Below are 14736 nucleotides of genomic sequence, written 5' to 3' on the forward strand. Positions count from 1 at the left end.
TGAGGACCTTGTTATTATGAATATGGCTCTGCTGGTTCTACAATGTAGTAAGGTTCTGATTACTGCTGTAGTATCCAGCGTGAATGTCCAGGAACACCTCATCGCAAGAGATCACAGAAACGAGGATTCAGCGACCTGATCTCTCGTCTATAGCGACAAAATGTGATGCAAATTTTTTTAAAACTTCTTTAGTACAATATTGAGTGACCACTAGTTTGAGCAGCATATACTAAGTAAGGTGTCATCACCAGATCTCCAAAAGTAATGCTGGTGTCATTTACAGAATCAGGGCGCCCAACCTCATTTAACCCCTTAACGTGGCCCTTTTTTGATTTTTCATTGACATTTTTCACTCCCCACCTTCAAAAACTTTTTTATTTTCACATGTACAGAGCTGTGCGAGGGCTTGTTTTCTGCGTAACAAATTGCACTTCATAGTGACGGTATTTATTATTCCATGTCGTGTACTGGCAAGCAGGAAAACAATTCCAAATACAGTGAAATTGGTGGGAAAACGCATGTGTGCTTCTTGTGGGCTTAGATTTTAAGGCTTTCACTTTGCGTCCCAAATGACAGATCTGCTTTGTTCTTTGGGTTGGTGCGATCACTGGGATAACAAATGTGTATAGGTTTTATAATGTTTTCACACATTTACAAAAATTAAAACTTCCTGTAAATTTTTTATTTTTCCATCTTTTGGCGCTAATAACGTTTTCATACTTTGGTGCCCGGAGCTGTGGGTGGTGTCATTCTTTGTGACTTTTGATGGCCTTTTCATTGCTACCATTTCTTTTCAAAAACTGTTATTATATTTTGATTGGGCATTTTCGGACGCAGCAATACCTAACTTATTTATGATTTTTATGACTTCTAGGGAAAGGGGGTAATTTTTAGTTTTTTTTATTCTATATATATTTTGTTAACTTTTTTTAATTTTACTATTTTTCATTCCCCCTAGGGTACTTTAACCCTAGGTTGTCTGATCAATCCTATCATATACTGCTATATTACATTATGGCAGTATATGGGGATTTTCATCCTGATATATTACAATGTGCAATTAGCCCATTGTAATGATGGGGTTAAAACGAGACAGCCTCGAGTCTTCGGAAGACCCGAGGAGGTCATAGCAACGGATCGCAGCTCCCCGATGATGTCATGGGGAGCGATTATCTTCGGCACGATGGCGGCGCCCATTTTTGAAGCACTGACGAGATAGCACCGATCGGGGGTGTTACCTATGAAATGAATATAGTGGGGATAACCTTCAACTTTGAGCGCCATGAGCTGTCTGCTGCCCAGATCAGAGTCGAAAGATTTAGTACTTTTCGCTGTAGTGTTTGGTTCCGTGGTTTTTGCTGCTGCACGTTCCCTGGAGGCATAGAAGACACAAAACTCACCAGGAGGGTAAAGAAAGACAAAGATTTATTGTAGAAAATGAGAAACACAATCAGGAATCAACGTTCACCTTGATTATAACAAGTGTCCACCACCAATACAGTGTAAATATACAACCATGGCTGTCCTCGGGCTGTGTGTGGTATTGCAGATTACACAATTTGAAGTGGATTTGAGTTGTAATACAAAATTTTAACAACTCGTACAGATTATCCGGTATGTAAATTGTACATCAAGATTTGTGGAAAGAGAAAGCTAGGAAACAGATAAATTAACTACAATTATTCTGAAGTTAAAGACCAAGTTCTTAACGCAAGAAATGTGGAACCTGGGAGTATGCGATGATGTCGTGTGAAGCTTAGGTTAGGAAGTTCTAGGTTTGGGACCGTTGAGATGATAACTTTATTGTAGCCTCCAGATATCTGTGTCCTGATTTATCCATCTAGCGTTACATGGGGAAGAAATTTTGCCTCAGATATAAACATTTAACTAATAACACTCAGTTTTATCACAGCAAAAATATCCACTTCTGGCAGTGACCTGTCTCCAGAGAAAAAAGATGAACCATTAAAGTTGCAATCTGTCTCGCGAGTAGATTCAACCACTTTTCATCGGCTGCATGGGGTGATATTAGAAGAAGACAGGAGGAAGATAAGGGACATTACCCCCGAGCAGGCAAAGCTGGTAATTGCTCTAGCTACTCATCTGAGGCCATGCTGAGGTATCCACCGGATTGATAGGAGAACAAAGAGAAGTCGAACAATCAAATTGGCATCAGGTGAAAGGAGACTATACACCAGCCAGAGAAGTGAGCACACATTATAAGAGTAATGAGTGATAGAGAGACGGTTTTCTCCCAGGAGTGTTTTCTTTAAACTTGTACAACAATGAATGATCAGCAGATAAGACTAGTTTGGAAAGTCTGCTGCTAAGGTAACTGTAAGCAGCACCAAGTTACACAATGTATGTAAACTTTTCTCATGCGGTATCCATTGGCGAATCAGTTAGCTCCTCCACTTGGCTGTCACCGGGAATCTCCTCCACTTGTCTGTCACCGGAAACCTCCTCCACTTGGCTGTCACCGGGAATCTCCTCCACTTGGCTGTCACTGGGAACCTCCTCCACTTGGCTGTCACTGGGAACCTCCTCCACTTGGCTGTCACCGGAAACCTCCTCCACTTGGCTGTCACCGGGAACCTCCTCCACTTGGCTGTCACCGGGAACCTCCTCCACTTGGCTGTCACCGGGAACCTCCTCCACTTGGCTGTCACCGGGAACCTCCTCCACTTGGCTGTCACCGGGAACCTCCTCCACTTGGCTGTCACCGGGAATCTCCTCCACTTGGCTATCACTATTTCCCCACAGCTTATGAAGACGTCTGATCACTGGCTGCATCTTTACCGGGTGCCCCCCAGGCTTCAGGTATCTACGCAGATTTTCTTTTTCATTAACAAGTTTTCTAAATCGGACTCGTAGCTCTTCTAAGTGGATGGCCCCATGGATGATGATGTCCACGGTGCTTCTTCCATATTCTATTATACTTTTTTTTTTCAAAGTTGTATTTGCAAGAAATCCCCCTGTGTGCATGGCTACAAGCTCTCCATGACTGTTAAAAACTGGGGACCCAGAAGCTCCTTCATATAGACAGGAATCATAGGTCATCAATGTTGGGTCATTCATACACATAAAGCTGTATTTGGTCAGTACGTGAATGTATGACCGGTCGGAGAATATGGTGTTGGCAATGGATTCAGCTCGCTGTGAGAAAGCAATCACTGAGCAGTGAGAATCGATCTTTTTGTGTTCTCCACCGGGGTGACCAATGATACTGACAGCGCCATCTTCTGGTGGAGGAGCGATATAGTTTATCAAGCCTGGAGGAGTTGGGGATATTTCAATACGTACAAAAGCAACATCTAGATTCTCGTTAGACCATTCCTCTCCTAGGTATTTGCCATGGACTGTTTTCTCATTGCTTTCATAGTTGAATATAACTTCAACATTACTAACGGCACCAGACTTAATGAGTAATTTTACTACATGGTAACAGGTGAGAGCAAGAGTCTCAGTGAGAAGGAAGAGGGTCCCGGTTTCGCTCCTGTCATTGTCAATGTTGTACCTGAGTAAGGCTACATTGTCTAAGTGTTGAGTCAGTAGTCGATGGGTTGACGCCATCATTGGATCCTTGTACAGGACATCCTTTTGGTAATCATTTACGAGCTGAGCCTCCAGTCTTTCTTGACCAATGGTTTTGGCAATTTTTTTATAATCGCATGAAAACCTAAAGCTGAGACGTGAAGAGGCAAATACAGGTTGCTCAGGAGTGTCCGCACATGGCGGCTCCGATTGGGCATGTGATGGACCATGATCTGGGGACGGGCCACTCGCCTCATCTTTCCTTGCAGTGGTTTCATTCGGTGATCTCTTCTTGGGTTGATTAGATTTGTGCACAACAATGGTGAATGTGTCATCGGGAAGCATGGAGAGTAATACATCGCTGTTATATTTCTTGCCATCTGAATCCTCCAGACTGAATGGACCGGGGATTGTAAACCTTTTATCATTGTGAAGAGCCTGAGTTATTGTCTCACTCAGGAAACCAAAGACAGCCATGGGGTTATTATCTGTGTAGTGCTGCATCATGGGTATTATCTTCTTCTCTTTACCCCCCTTGGTTTTTCCTTGACATTTCACTTTGAGAAATAAACCATCATGAAATGTTGGATATTTATACATCTCTGGGGCCACAATCTTATCAGCACATGCTTCATCTGAGGGGTCGGACTGTCTCTTCATCCTCCTGAGTTGAAACTCCAGGATCTCCTTTGGATCCAGGGCTCCACAGGGCACCCAAGGGTTGAGTATTGCTCTGAGCTCCCGGCCACAGACTAATAGGTAACCTGACTTTTTGGATGGTGGAGAATTTACTTTAGGGACATTTTGTTTTGCAAAATCAATGATTGTCGTGCTTAATTCTGTGATACCGCAATTTTCTCCTTGGTTTTTCCATTTGTAAGATACAGAGATTGATGCCTTAGTTTCCATCCTTACAAGTTCAGTGTTCCCTTCCTGAAACAAGAAATATGGATTTCTGATAAATAAACAACATAAAAAAATTATTTGTTATTTTTATATTAGGTGTGATGTGTGCTTTTGTTTAAATGAAAATGTGTATACATGCGGTCCCCTAATTAAGGACACCCGACTTACAGACGGACCCCTCTGCCCCCTGTGACCTATGGTGAAGTCTCTGGATGTTACTATAGTCCCAGGGTGTAATAATCAGCTGTAATGAAGCTTTATTTACTTCATTGTCCTGTCACATTGGCCTTTGGTGCACAATAGTTAATAATAGTTAATAACATTACCTTTTCTTTTAAATCTGCTGATTTTCCTTTATTTGAAGTTTTTTTCCTTGGGTTTGATTGTTGATCCTGCCATATAAGAGAGTAGAAAAAAAAATCACAGCACTTAAAATATAGAACGTGAAGTAGGATGGAACACCCTGCCAACAGTGAGACATGGCGAGGGTTAAGGAATGCTCTGGGGTGGTCTTATTACCAGTGGACAGACCAGAACAGCCCCATATTTGTTGAAAATGGACCCTATTCTGGGCACATACCCTGTGGGTACCAGAACAAAATATGCAAAGGTGGAGATGGAAAGGAGAGGTGTAGCTTCTGTTGAGAGACTGAGATTTAGCCCCTATCCAGGGCACAGCCTGCAGACCATCATAGCAGAGCTGCCGTGAAGGGGAGAGGCCCAGGAGCTACAGCCTCAAGTATGAGGAAGTTATCTTGGACCTAGGGACAGCCAGTCCTGCCTGCTACTAGGTTTTGCACTATTATTTGTACTATTGCTGTTGTTTTCTGGAACGGAATAAAGAACTGTGAGTTTGACCCATCAGTTTAGATTTCAGGGATATATACATATAGAGATCTAGAAAACCATGAGGAATTGATACAGAAAGTATATTGGAAAGATGTATCATTTTTTTATCATGCAAACAATAGCATTAATTTGCTAAAATGAGAACACCCCTTTAAGTAGCCGAAGATCTCCTTTCCGGAATGTAAAGAAATGGCTATTCAGATGAGGTGTTAGGAGAAAGGCTCCAATCAGAGGTCCAAGAAGACCAGGAATCTGTACCTGCTGTTGAATCAGCCGCTGTCACTCATTCAGTCTCAGAGGGAAAAGATACTTTGGCCAGTTAGGTGTTGGAGCAGAGGAGAAAATGGTACCCAGACAATGTACACATTTAATCACATCATGCGACAAAAGGAAACTGGTGCCAACCAGCAGATCCACTATCCAGCAAACTCCCAGGTACATGGTACAAGAATCACAGAAAACTGGAGTGTGGATACTGCCACTGTCATGGACATTGGGAAGAAGATTGCTGGCACTGAAACAAAAAACTCCTGAGGTGGAGGAATGCCCCTCAGGAGGAGAACCACTAAGTCCCAAAAATCCAGTGTAGATGGCAAAGTATGTGTGTACCCAACCGTAATTATTTAAAAAAGGAGTGACAAAGTGGCTGGCATATTATTTTTTTGGGGAGGAGAAAGGGCAGTGGCTGGCATATGAATTGTGTGTGTGGGAGGAAGGGGGGGGTTTCGTACTAATTTTTTTGGGCAACCCCTGTTGTGTTAGGGAGTAGAAACTAATCACGTGATCCAGGGTCCTTTCCCTATTTGAATGTACAAGGTAGAATTCTACCACCACTTCATGGCCATTTATGGTTTTATAGGTTTATTATATACTAATGTCATTCAGATCACTAGGCCTCTCCATTACTGGGCTATAGCTCCCCAAACCCTGATAGGCCCGGACTGGCACATTGCATTAGTGTGTCGTTCCACCTTGGTTGATGCAGAAGCTTTCTATACATCATCTATACAACTCAATATGACTTTCTGGAGAGAAAAAATATCACGGGTTATGGGGATAAAACATTTATTTAATTCTTGAAGGTTGGACTTGATGGACTTGCGTCTCCTTCCAGCCTTATATACTATACTATGATACTATGATACTAATACCTAAAAGGATAAATTCTGTATTTATGATGAATGTATCATCTCTGTGGTAATCCAGATGCAGCATCCCACACCGGGGCCTAGCCTTTTTCTGTTGGCCGGAAGAAGCCAGGGCCAGGAATACCTGAGGGGTTGGAGGTGAGTCCTAGTGCAGGTCTCCAACAGGAGGTGTGTGAAAGAAATATGGAGGAAGGCGATCAGAGGGTAGATTTCTCCCTGGGGATATCACGGTGTGGTTGGATGGATGGAGGATGGGAGAGCCCTTGATTGTTTACAGCCTGATCCTTGGCCCACTCAGAGGCACGTTGATGAATAATTTACAGTTCTTATTGGAACAGACAACAGCCTTAACAGCAGCAAAACTTCAGCTGGATGGAGGTAGCTAGTTGGAGTTCTGGTCCTCAGGAAGGTGTGCATGCAACCTGGTAAATAGCTTCAGGCTGGGCTGGTAGGGATGGAACAGAGTCCTGATGGTGGACCTCTGCTCTGGGCCTAGTCTCCTGACTGGGCAAGTTGTCTGGCTGTGGTCTGAGACACCTCTGCTTCCTGGATAGAAAGACTCTCTTTTCACTTATCTGACCTCTTACAGCAGACTGACCAGCAGACCTGAGTCTATCTGACTGACTCCATCTTCTGACTCCTCTAACCATGTGCTCCCACCCACAAGGGACAAGTTCCCATGCTAAAGACCTCCTAGTGAGGTGTTCAGTCTCACCAGGCAGCTCTGGTTTAGTTGGTACTTCAGAGCATGTAACTAGTGACTAAGGTAATATACACTCACCGGCCACTTTATTAGGTACACCATGCTAGTAACGGGTTGGACCCCCTTTTGTCTTCAGAACTGCCTCAATTCTTCGTGGCATAGATACAACAAGGTGCTGGAAGCTCCTCAGAGATTTTGGTCCATATTGACATGATGGCATCACACAGTTGCCGCAGATTTGTCGGCTGCACATCCATGATGCGAATCTCCCGTTCCACCACATCCCAAAGATGCTCTATTGGATTGAGATCTGGTGACTGTGGAGGTCATTTGAGTCCAGTGACCTCATTGTCATGTTCAAGAAACCAGTCTGAGATGATTCCAGCTTTATGACATGGCGCATTATCCTGCTGAAAGTAGCCATCAGATGTTACAGGGTACATTGTGCTCATAAAGGGATGGACATGGTCAGCAACAATACTCAGGTAGGCTGTGGCGTTGTACCAAGGGGCCCAAAGAGTGCCAAGAAAATATTCCCCACACCATGACACCACCACCACCAGCCTGAACCATTGATACAAGGCAGGATGGATCCATTCTTTCATGTTGTTGATGCCAAATTCTGACCCTACCATCCGAATGTCGCTGCAGAAATCGAGACTCATCAGACCAGGCAACGTTTTTCCAATCTTCTACTGTCCAATTTCGATGAGCTTGTGCAAATTGTAGCCTCAGTTTCCTGTTCTTAGCTGAAAGGAGTGGCACCCGGTGTGGTCTTCTGCTGCTGTAGCCCATCTGCCTCAAAGTTGGACGTACTGTGCATTCAGAGATGCTCTTCTGCCTACCTTGGTTGTAACGGGTGGCGATTTGAGTCGCTGTTGCCTTTCTATCAGCTCGAACCAGTCTGCCCATTCTCCTCTGACCTCTGGCATCAACAAGACATTTCCGCCCACAGAACTGCCGCTCACTGGATGTTTTTTCTTTTTCGGACCATTCTCTGTAAACCCTAGAGATGTTTGTGCATGAAAATCCCAGTAGATCAGCAGTTTCTGAAATACTCAGACCAGCCCTTCTGGCACCAACAACCATGCCACGTTCAAAGGCCACAAATCACCTTTCTTCCCCATACTGATGCTCCGTTTGAACTGCAGGAGATTATCTTGACCATGTCTAAATGCCGACATGGTCTCATCATCATCATCAGGCAGTGGGTATGTCAGCAAAAGGATCAGATAGCAGACAAATGTCCCTGGGGTAGACCCGCTTATACACTATAATCAAAACAGATAGCACTGCAAGAGGTAATTAGGGTAGGGGCAGGCATTCCACAAACAGGCAATTGGAGACAATTTATTGCAGACAATTGGTAACATCAAAAAAGTTCATTTTTTTGTACATTAATGTACACTCTGCGCATATGAAATGTAGATATTTTTGCTAATTTATTAAACAAGAAAAACTGAAATATCACATAATGTATTCAGCCTCTTCAGCCCATTTGCTGTGACACCCATATTTACCTCCCATGCTGTCCATTTCCTTTTGATCCTCTTGGAGACTGTGTCACGGGTGCCCCTGCGACCCATTTCTCCTCCTAGGATGCGCATGCGCCAGCTATGTAAACTTTAAAGAGCCAGTGCGCCGCTAATTGACTCTCACCAGCCTTTGACCTGTTAAATAGCCAGCCTCTTCCTGTGACCCCTTCCGGATCGTCAGCTCATTACCATAATGTAGCAATTGTTGTCTACCCAACAGCATCCAGTTCCTGTGGCACCTCCTGCCACACTACCTACTGCAGAACCCAGACTGCGATTATCCATGCTCTCCAAATATGACGGAGATTCCAAGTTGTGCAGAGGCTTCATCACACAGTGTTCTCTGCACATTGAATTAATGCCTACACAGTTTGCCACAGAACAGTCTAAGGTGGCATTTGTGATCAGTCTTCTCTCCGGGAAAGCCCTGGCCTGGGCCACTCCCCTCTGGGACAGGAACGACCCAGTCACGGCTAATCTCACTGCACTCCTAGCTGAATTCTGGTCCGTCTTTGAGGAACCAGCTCGGGCGTCATCTACAGAAACCGTCCCGCTGAACTTGCGCCTTGAGGACTCTTCTGTTGGTGACTACCCGGTTCAATTCCGCACTCTTACCTCCGAGCTCTCCTGGAACGAAGCGGCCCTGGTCGCCACCTTTAAAAAAGGTTTGGCCTGTCGAATTAAAGACGCTCTGTCTGCACGAGACCTACCTGGCCACTCGAATCAACATCCGGTAAGAGCAAAGCTTCTCCACACTTGAACATACCTGTCCTCCTTTGTTCTGGGACAGGTAGCCAGTTTCAAGTTTCTGCCTTACTGGATTCTGGCTCTGCAGGAAATTTCATGGATGCTGTTCTGGTCTCCCGGCATAGTCTTCCCATGGTCCGACTCAAGACTCTCATCCATTAGTGGGCAGATCCCCTGTGTCTGCTAATCGGGCAACAGGAGAGATTGTTGTTTTATGTGCTACCCTGGTCAACGTTTTCCGTCCTTCTAGGCCTTCCATGGTTGCAGCGCCATTCACCCGTGCTCAACTGGCACACCGGAGAGGTTCTTTGCTGGCTACCGGAATGCCAGTCACGTTGTTTGGTGGTACCTCATGCTGTCACCACTACGGCTTCTACGTTGTCCTCCAAGCCTCTGGTGGGTCTCCCCGCTCCATATATGGACTTTTTAGATGTTTTCTCAGAGAAGCAAACAGAAACTCTGCCACTACGCCGGCCCTGCGATTGCCCTATCTACTTGTTGCCGCCACAGGGTTGGGTGTATCCTCTGTCTGTGCGTGAAACTGCGGCTATGTTGGCCCATGTGAAAGAGAATCTGCAGAAGTGCTCTTCTGCCGGTGATGGATTCTTCTTCGTGGCCAAGTAGGATGGATCACTACTCTGTGCACTGACTATCGCGGTCTTAATAAAGTTTCGGTGAAGAACCGCTACCCACTACCTCTGATCACAGAACTCTTCGTCCATCTACGTGGTGCCAATGTTTCCACCAAATTGGACTTGTGGGGGGCATATAACCTCATCCGCATCCGTAAAGGCGAAGAATGGAAAACCACCTGAAATGCACCTGCCGTGTTTCAAGAGTTCATAATGACATTTTCAGAGACTTGCCGTATACCCGTGTCATAGTCTACTTGGACGATATCCTGGTGTTCTCTAGAGACCTTGAATCCCATCAGATCCAAGTACGACAAGTTCTCAGGGCCAATCGCCTATATGCCTAGCTCGAGAAGTGTCAGTTCCACCAAAAGACTCTTCCATTCCTCGAGTATATAGTCTCTGACAAGGTTCTACAGATGGATCCCACCAAGTTATCTGCGGTACTTCATTGGCCTCGCCCTGTAGGACTTTGTGCTTTCCAGAGATTCCTGGGCTTCGCTAATTACTACCAGCAGTTCATACCTCATTTTTCCAACTTCGTGTCACCCATTGTGGCGCTGACCAAGAAGAACGCGGCCAAACTGTGGCCACTGGCGGCTAAAGAAGCTTTCTCCAAGCTTGGTCCTCATTTAATGGGTCCATTTGAGATGCTGAAGCGCATCAACCCAGTGGCCTATAAGCTTCGTCTTCCTCCCACCATCCGCATCCTGAACTCCTTCCACATCTCCCTTCTGAAACCTGTCACCCTGAACTGCTTCTCCCGGCAAGTACCACCGGCAGATTCCACCAATGTCTATGTGGTAAAAGAGGTCCTAGATCTGAAGTGGGTCAGAGGGAAGTGGTTCTTTTTTCTGGAAGGGGTTTGGGCCAGAGGAGAGGTCTTGGGAGCCAGAAGACAACATTGTGGTGTTCTTGAGAGGTTCCTTCAGGTCGAGAAGGTCTGGGGGGGGGGGGTTTACTGTCAGAGGTGCCCCTGTGACCCATGTCTCGAGTCACACCTGTGTGACTCGGTGTGCCTCTCTGTACTTGCTGCAGTCTCATTTACCCATCCATGTAAAAAAAGAGCACGGGACCAGCACTACTTAAAGGGAACCTGTCACCAGGAGACCCATTTTTAGCACTCCCTGCCAAAAAGGAGGGTCTGGAAAGGAGCAGTTACCCCCCACACTCAAGATTGGCTGTAGAGGAGCAGGGGGCGTCGCTAAGCCCAGTGATGGGTGTTTTCATATATTTGAAAAGGTCACATGTAGTAGCTGTTCCCCAAGGGTGGGTGGGGGGGACTGCTTCTTTCCAGACCCTCCCAAAAGGCAACTACCTAGTCACACAGCAGATGCTAATGAAAGGTACAATATAACAGATCTTTTTTTCTGTAAAACCTATTTTTAACACAAAAACACTTTGGCAGTGCATGTACTATGCCCTGTGGGGACTGGGGGAGTGCTAAAATGTGTCTCCTGGTGACAGGTTCCCTTTAAATGAATATTGTCAAAGCCATACCAGACATATAGCATATGTCTGCATTTTTTGTTCTCATGTCTCATTTACCCCTCCGTGCTCCAGTGGCGTCTCCCAAAAGCTTGGCGCGCCCATCCCTGCCTCCTAGGTTGTGCGCGTGTCGGCTCTGTAAAATTTAAAGGGCCAGTGCATCGCTAATTGGCGCTCGCCATCCACTGATCTGTTAAATAGCCAGCCTCATCCTGTGACCTCTGTCGGATCTTTGTGCCCTTATGGCAATGAGAAAGCGTTCCCTGACTGTCTGTGTATTACCCGTTGTGACCTCCTGCTACATTCCTGACTTTAATTCTTTGCCGCCTGTCTTGACCTTCCGCTACATCCCTGACTCCGATCCTGTGCTGCCTGTCCTGACCTTACGCTTGACAGCGACTCGGCTCTGGTGAAAACCGGGTACCATTTAGACTCCGCTCCCAGGTGTTGGATTACATTATCGCTCATGGTGTTTCAGTGGGTCCACTACCCCAACCCTGACAGTAATGTGGATCTGTAATTTGGGTCTAGTTGTATTTTTTTCATTTTACTTGAGATTATAGATTCATTTCATGTTATTCAGTAACATTCCGCTACCTCTTTCGTGTATTCTGTTGATTCTCCTCTTTTGGACGTCTCTTCCACAACACTTGTATTGTGTTGGTCATGAAGAAGATTTTTCTCCAGGTCTGATTGACCCTAGCAAAAAGAAAAAAAGGAATTACTAATTGTGAGGAAAAGTTTTATTGATATCAGTTCATGAAATATTGATTGATTCAGGAAATGCTGCGTGTTTAGGGGTAGGTTGCAATGTTCCCGGACGTTTTTTTACGGAATTATGTAGTTTCTGCATAAGAGCAGTACACGCTATTCCAGCCAATGCCCTTTTTTTCGTTTTTGCGTTTTCATTTTTTACTTCCCACCTTCAAAAAACTTTTTTTATTTTTCCATGTACAGAGCTGTGCGAGTGCTTTTTTTCTGCATAACAAATTGCACGTCATAGTGATGGTACTGAGTATTCTGCATTGTGTACTGGGAAGCGGGAAAAAAATTCCAAAGTGAAATTGGTGAAAAAACGCATTTGCACATTTTTCTGGTGGGCTTGGATTTTACGGCTTTCACTCTGCAACCAAAATGTCATGTCTACTTTATTCTTTGGGTCGGTACGATCACGGAGATAACGAATTTGTATAGGTTTTATAATGTTTTCATACATTTACCAGAATTAAAACCTCCTGTACAAAATGTTTTTTTTTTTTATTTTGCCATCTTCTGCCGTTAATAACTTTTTCATACTTCGGTGCACGGAGCTGTGGGTGGGGTCATTTTTTGAGACATTTGATGATGTTTTCAATGCTTCTATTTTTAGGACGGCCTTTTGAACACGTTACAATGAATTTTTAATATTTTTCAAAATGGCAAAAAAGTGGCATTTTCGACTTTGGTTACTCTTTTCCTATTTTCGTACGTGAAAAACCATTATCATATTTTGATACCTAATGTGTTTATGATTTTGGGGATGATTTGTATTTTAAATTTTTTTTAATATATTTTTTTTTTTACTATTCTTCAGACCCCTAGGGTATTTTAACTCTAGGTTGTCTGATTGATCCTACCATATACTGCCATACCTTTACTGCAAATCGCACATTGTAATGAATTGGTTAAAACGAGAAAGCCTCGGGTCTTCGGAAAACCCGAGGCTGTCATGGCAACCAATCGCCACCTCCGGACATTTTGAAGCTGCCGGTAACTTTGCCGCTGACAACTGGCGGGTTACCACCCACCATCGGTGCTAGCACCGATCGCTGGTGTTACCGGTAAGTGTTTGCTGCAATATGCAGTAAAGACTTACTGGCTATGGAGAGGGTCAACCCTCTTCATTCACCCACAGCTGACACATAGTACTTTGTCACGTGTCGGTAATAGGTTAATATCCTGTGCCGTGTGCTTGGAAGTTGGAAAAAATTCCAAATTCAGTACAATTAAAAACTGATTAACCCCTTCACATCATGCGGCTATATACGTCCAATTTGCACTTCCCTGTGGAGAAAGAACGTTTATAAACGTCATGACGTTGACCAACTTCAAATGGAAATATCTCCGGAACCCTGTCACCTAGAAACACAATTCTTAAATTTGCAGTAACAACTTTAGATTTTTTTCGATACCTTTCTATTGCTGAGTTGTTCAACTGTAACTTTAACAGTTCTGTGAAACATCCAAACACAATCTTGACAATGAATTAAATGGCTTCAGTTTTAATATGACAGCAGGATTGTATTTCTAGGTGCTGGGGTTTGGCAGATATAGGCCGGTCAGCTGAAGGCAGAATAATAGAATTAGCTTTCAGAAGGTTACACACCCTCTGCATTTGTAGCTGAACTTGGGGAAAGGGCGATGGGGTGACGCTGCACATATTTATAAAACATTTTGGTAAAAGTTTATTTTGTTTTACTACTTATTTAAAAAAAAACTTTAACCAGAAAAATGTTTATTTTTCCACATTTGTAGTTATTTATCTGTAAATTTTATAAAGAAAAAAAAAAAGTAATGTAATAAAAGTATCCTATCAAATTAAAGACACATGACAGGAAAAAACAAAGTAAAAATAGATAAAAATATCGATAAAGAAGCGCAGAACAGAAATGCAAAACAATCTAATTGTGCAATTTCCTCAGTGGCTTCATTTTTACGCCTTTCAAAGTTGTGTCCAAATAGACTCCTCCCCTTTATTTTTTGGGTCAGTACAATCACAGAGATACCAAATTTATATTGTTTTTTTATGTTCTGAAACCTTTTAAAAAGAGAAATTGTGTAGAAATGTGTATTTTCCTAGCCGTATACGGGGCCGTGATTGTGAATAGTGGCGCTTTACTATTAGAATTTTTTGTATTTTTATAGGTCCTATGTGGCTCATACTACTGTCGATCAGTGAGAAGGAAAGACCTGGGAGTCTCACAGAGACCTTGTGGCACTTTGTAACATATAAATGGGCCTTAGGCTGTAGGTTGGTCTCTTATCTCTGTCCTTGTTGTGACATGATGTTGACTGATGGTTTTTCTAAACGTTCATATAACTTGTTTTACCTTTCCTGCCGACTTAGATCTTGCTCCTCGTGGTCCGGTCTCCGGCTTTTTCCTCCCGGGAGTGCTCTTCTCCTTCTCATTGTGTAAAATGACAAGTAAAAATAT

The 14736-nt window shown here is 44.0% G+C and overlaps 1 protein-coding gene across 2 annotated transcripts in view; it reads right to left on the reverse strand.

Moving 5' to 3' along the window:
- Nucleotides 1-1413: 1413 nt before the first annotated feature.
- Nucleotides 1414-14736, reverse strand: part of LOC140125915 (serine protease FAM111A-like) — a 30330-nt gene continuing 17007 nt past the window's right edge. The window contains exons 6-9 of one of the 2 annotated variants that reach the window (XM_072144822.1): nucleotides 14632-14703; nucleotides 12140-12241; nucleotides 4767-4832; nucleotides 1414-4467 (exon numbers count right to left, since the gene is read on the reverse strand). In XM_072144822.1, coding sequence (XP_072000923.1) covers nucleotides 2377-4467; nucleotides 4767-4832; nucleotides 12140-12241; nucleotides 14632-14703 — 2331 coding nt within the window. In that variant the 3' untranslated portion in view covers nucleotides 1414-2376. Of the gene's footprint in view, nucleotides 4468-4766; nucleotides 4833-12139; nucleotides 12242-14631; nucleotides 14707-14736 lie in introns of both variants that reach the window. The other variant, XM_072144821.1, reaches the window with a different exon arrangement.

This window comes from Engystomops pustulosus, chromosome 4 (genome assembly GCF_040894005.1).
Source record: "Engystomops pustulosus chromosome 4, aEngPut4.maternal, whole genome shotgun sequence".
NCBI lineage: Eukaryota > Metazoa > Chordata > Amphibia > Anura > Leptodactylidae > Engystomops > Engystomops pustulosus.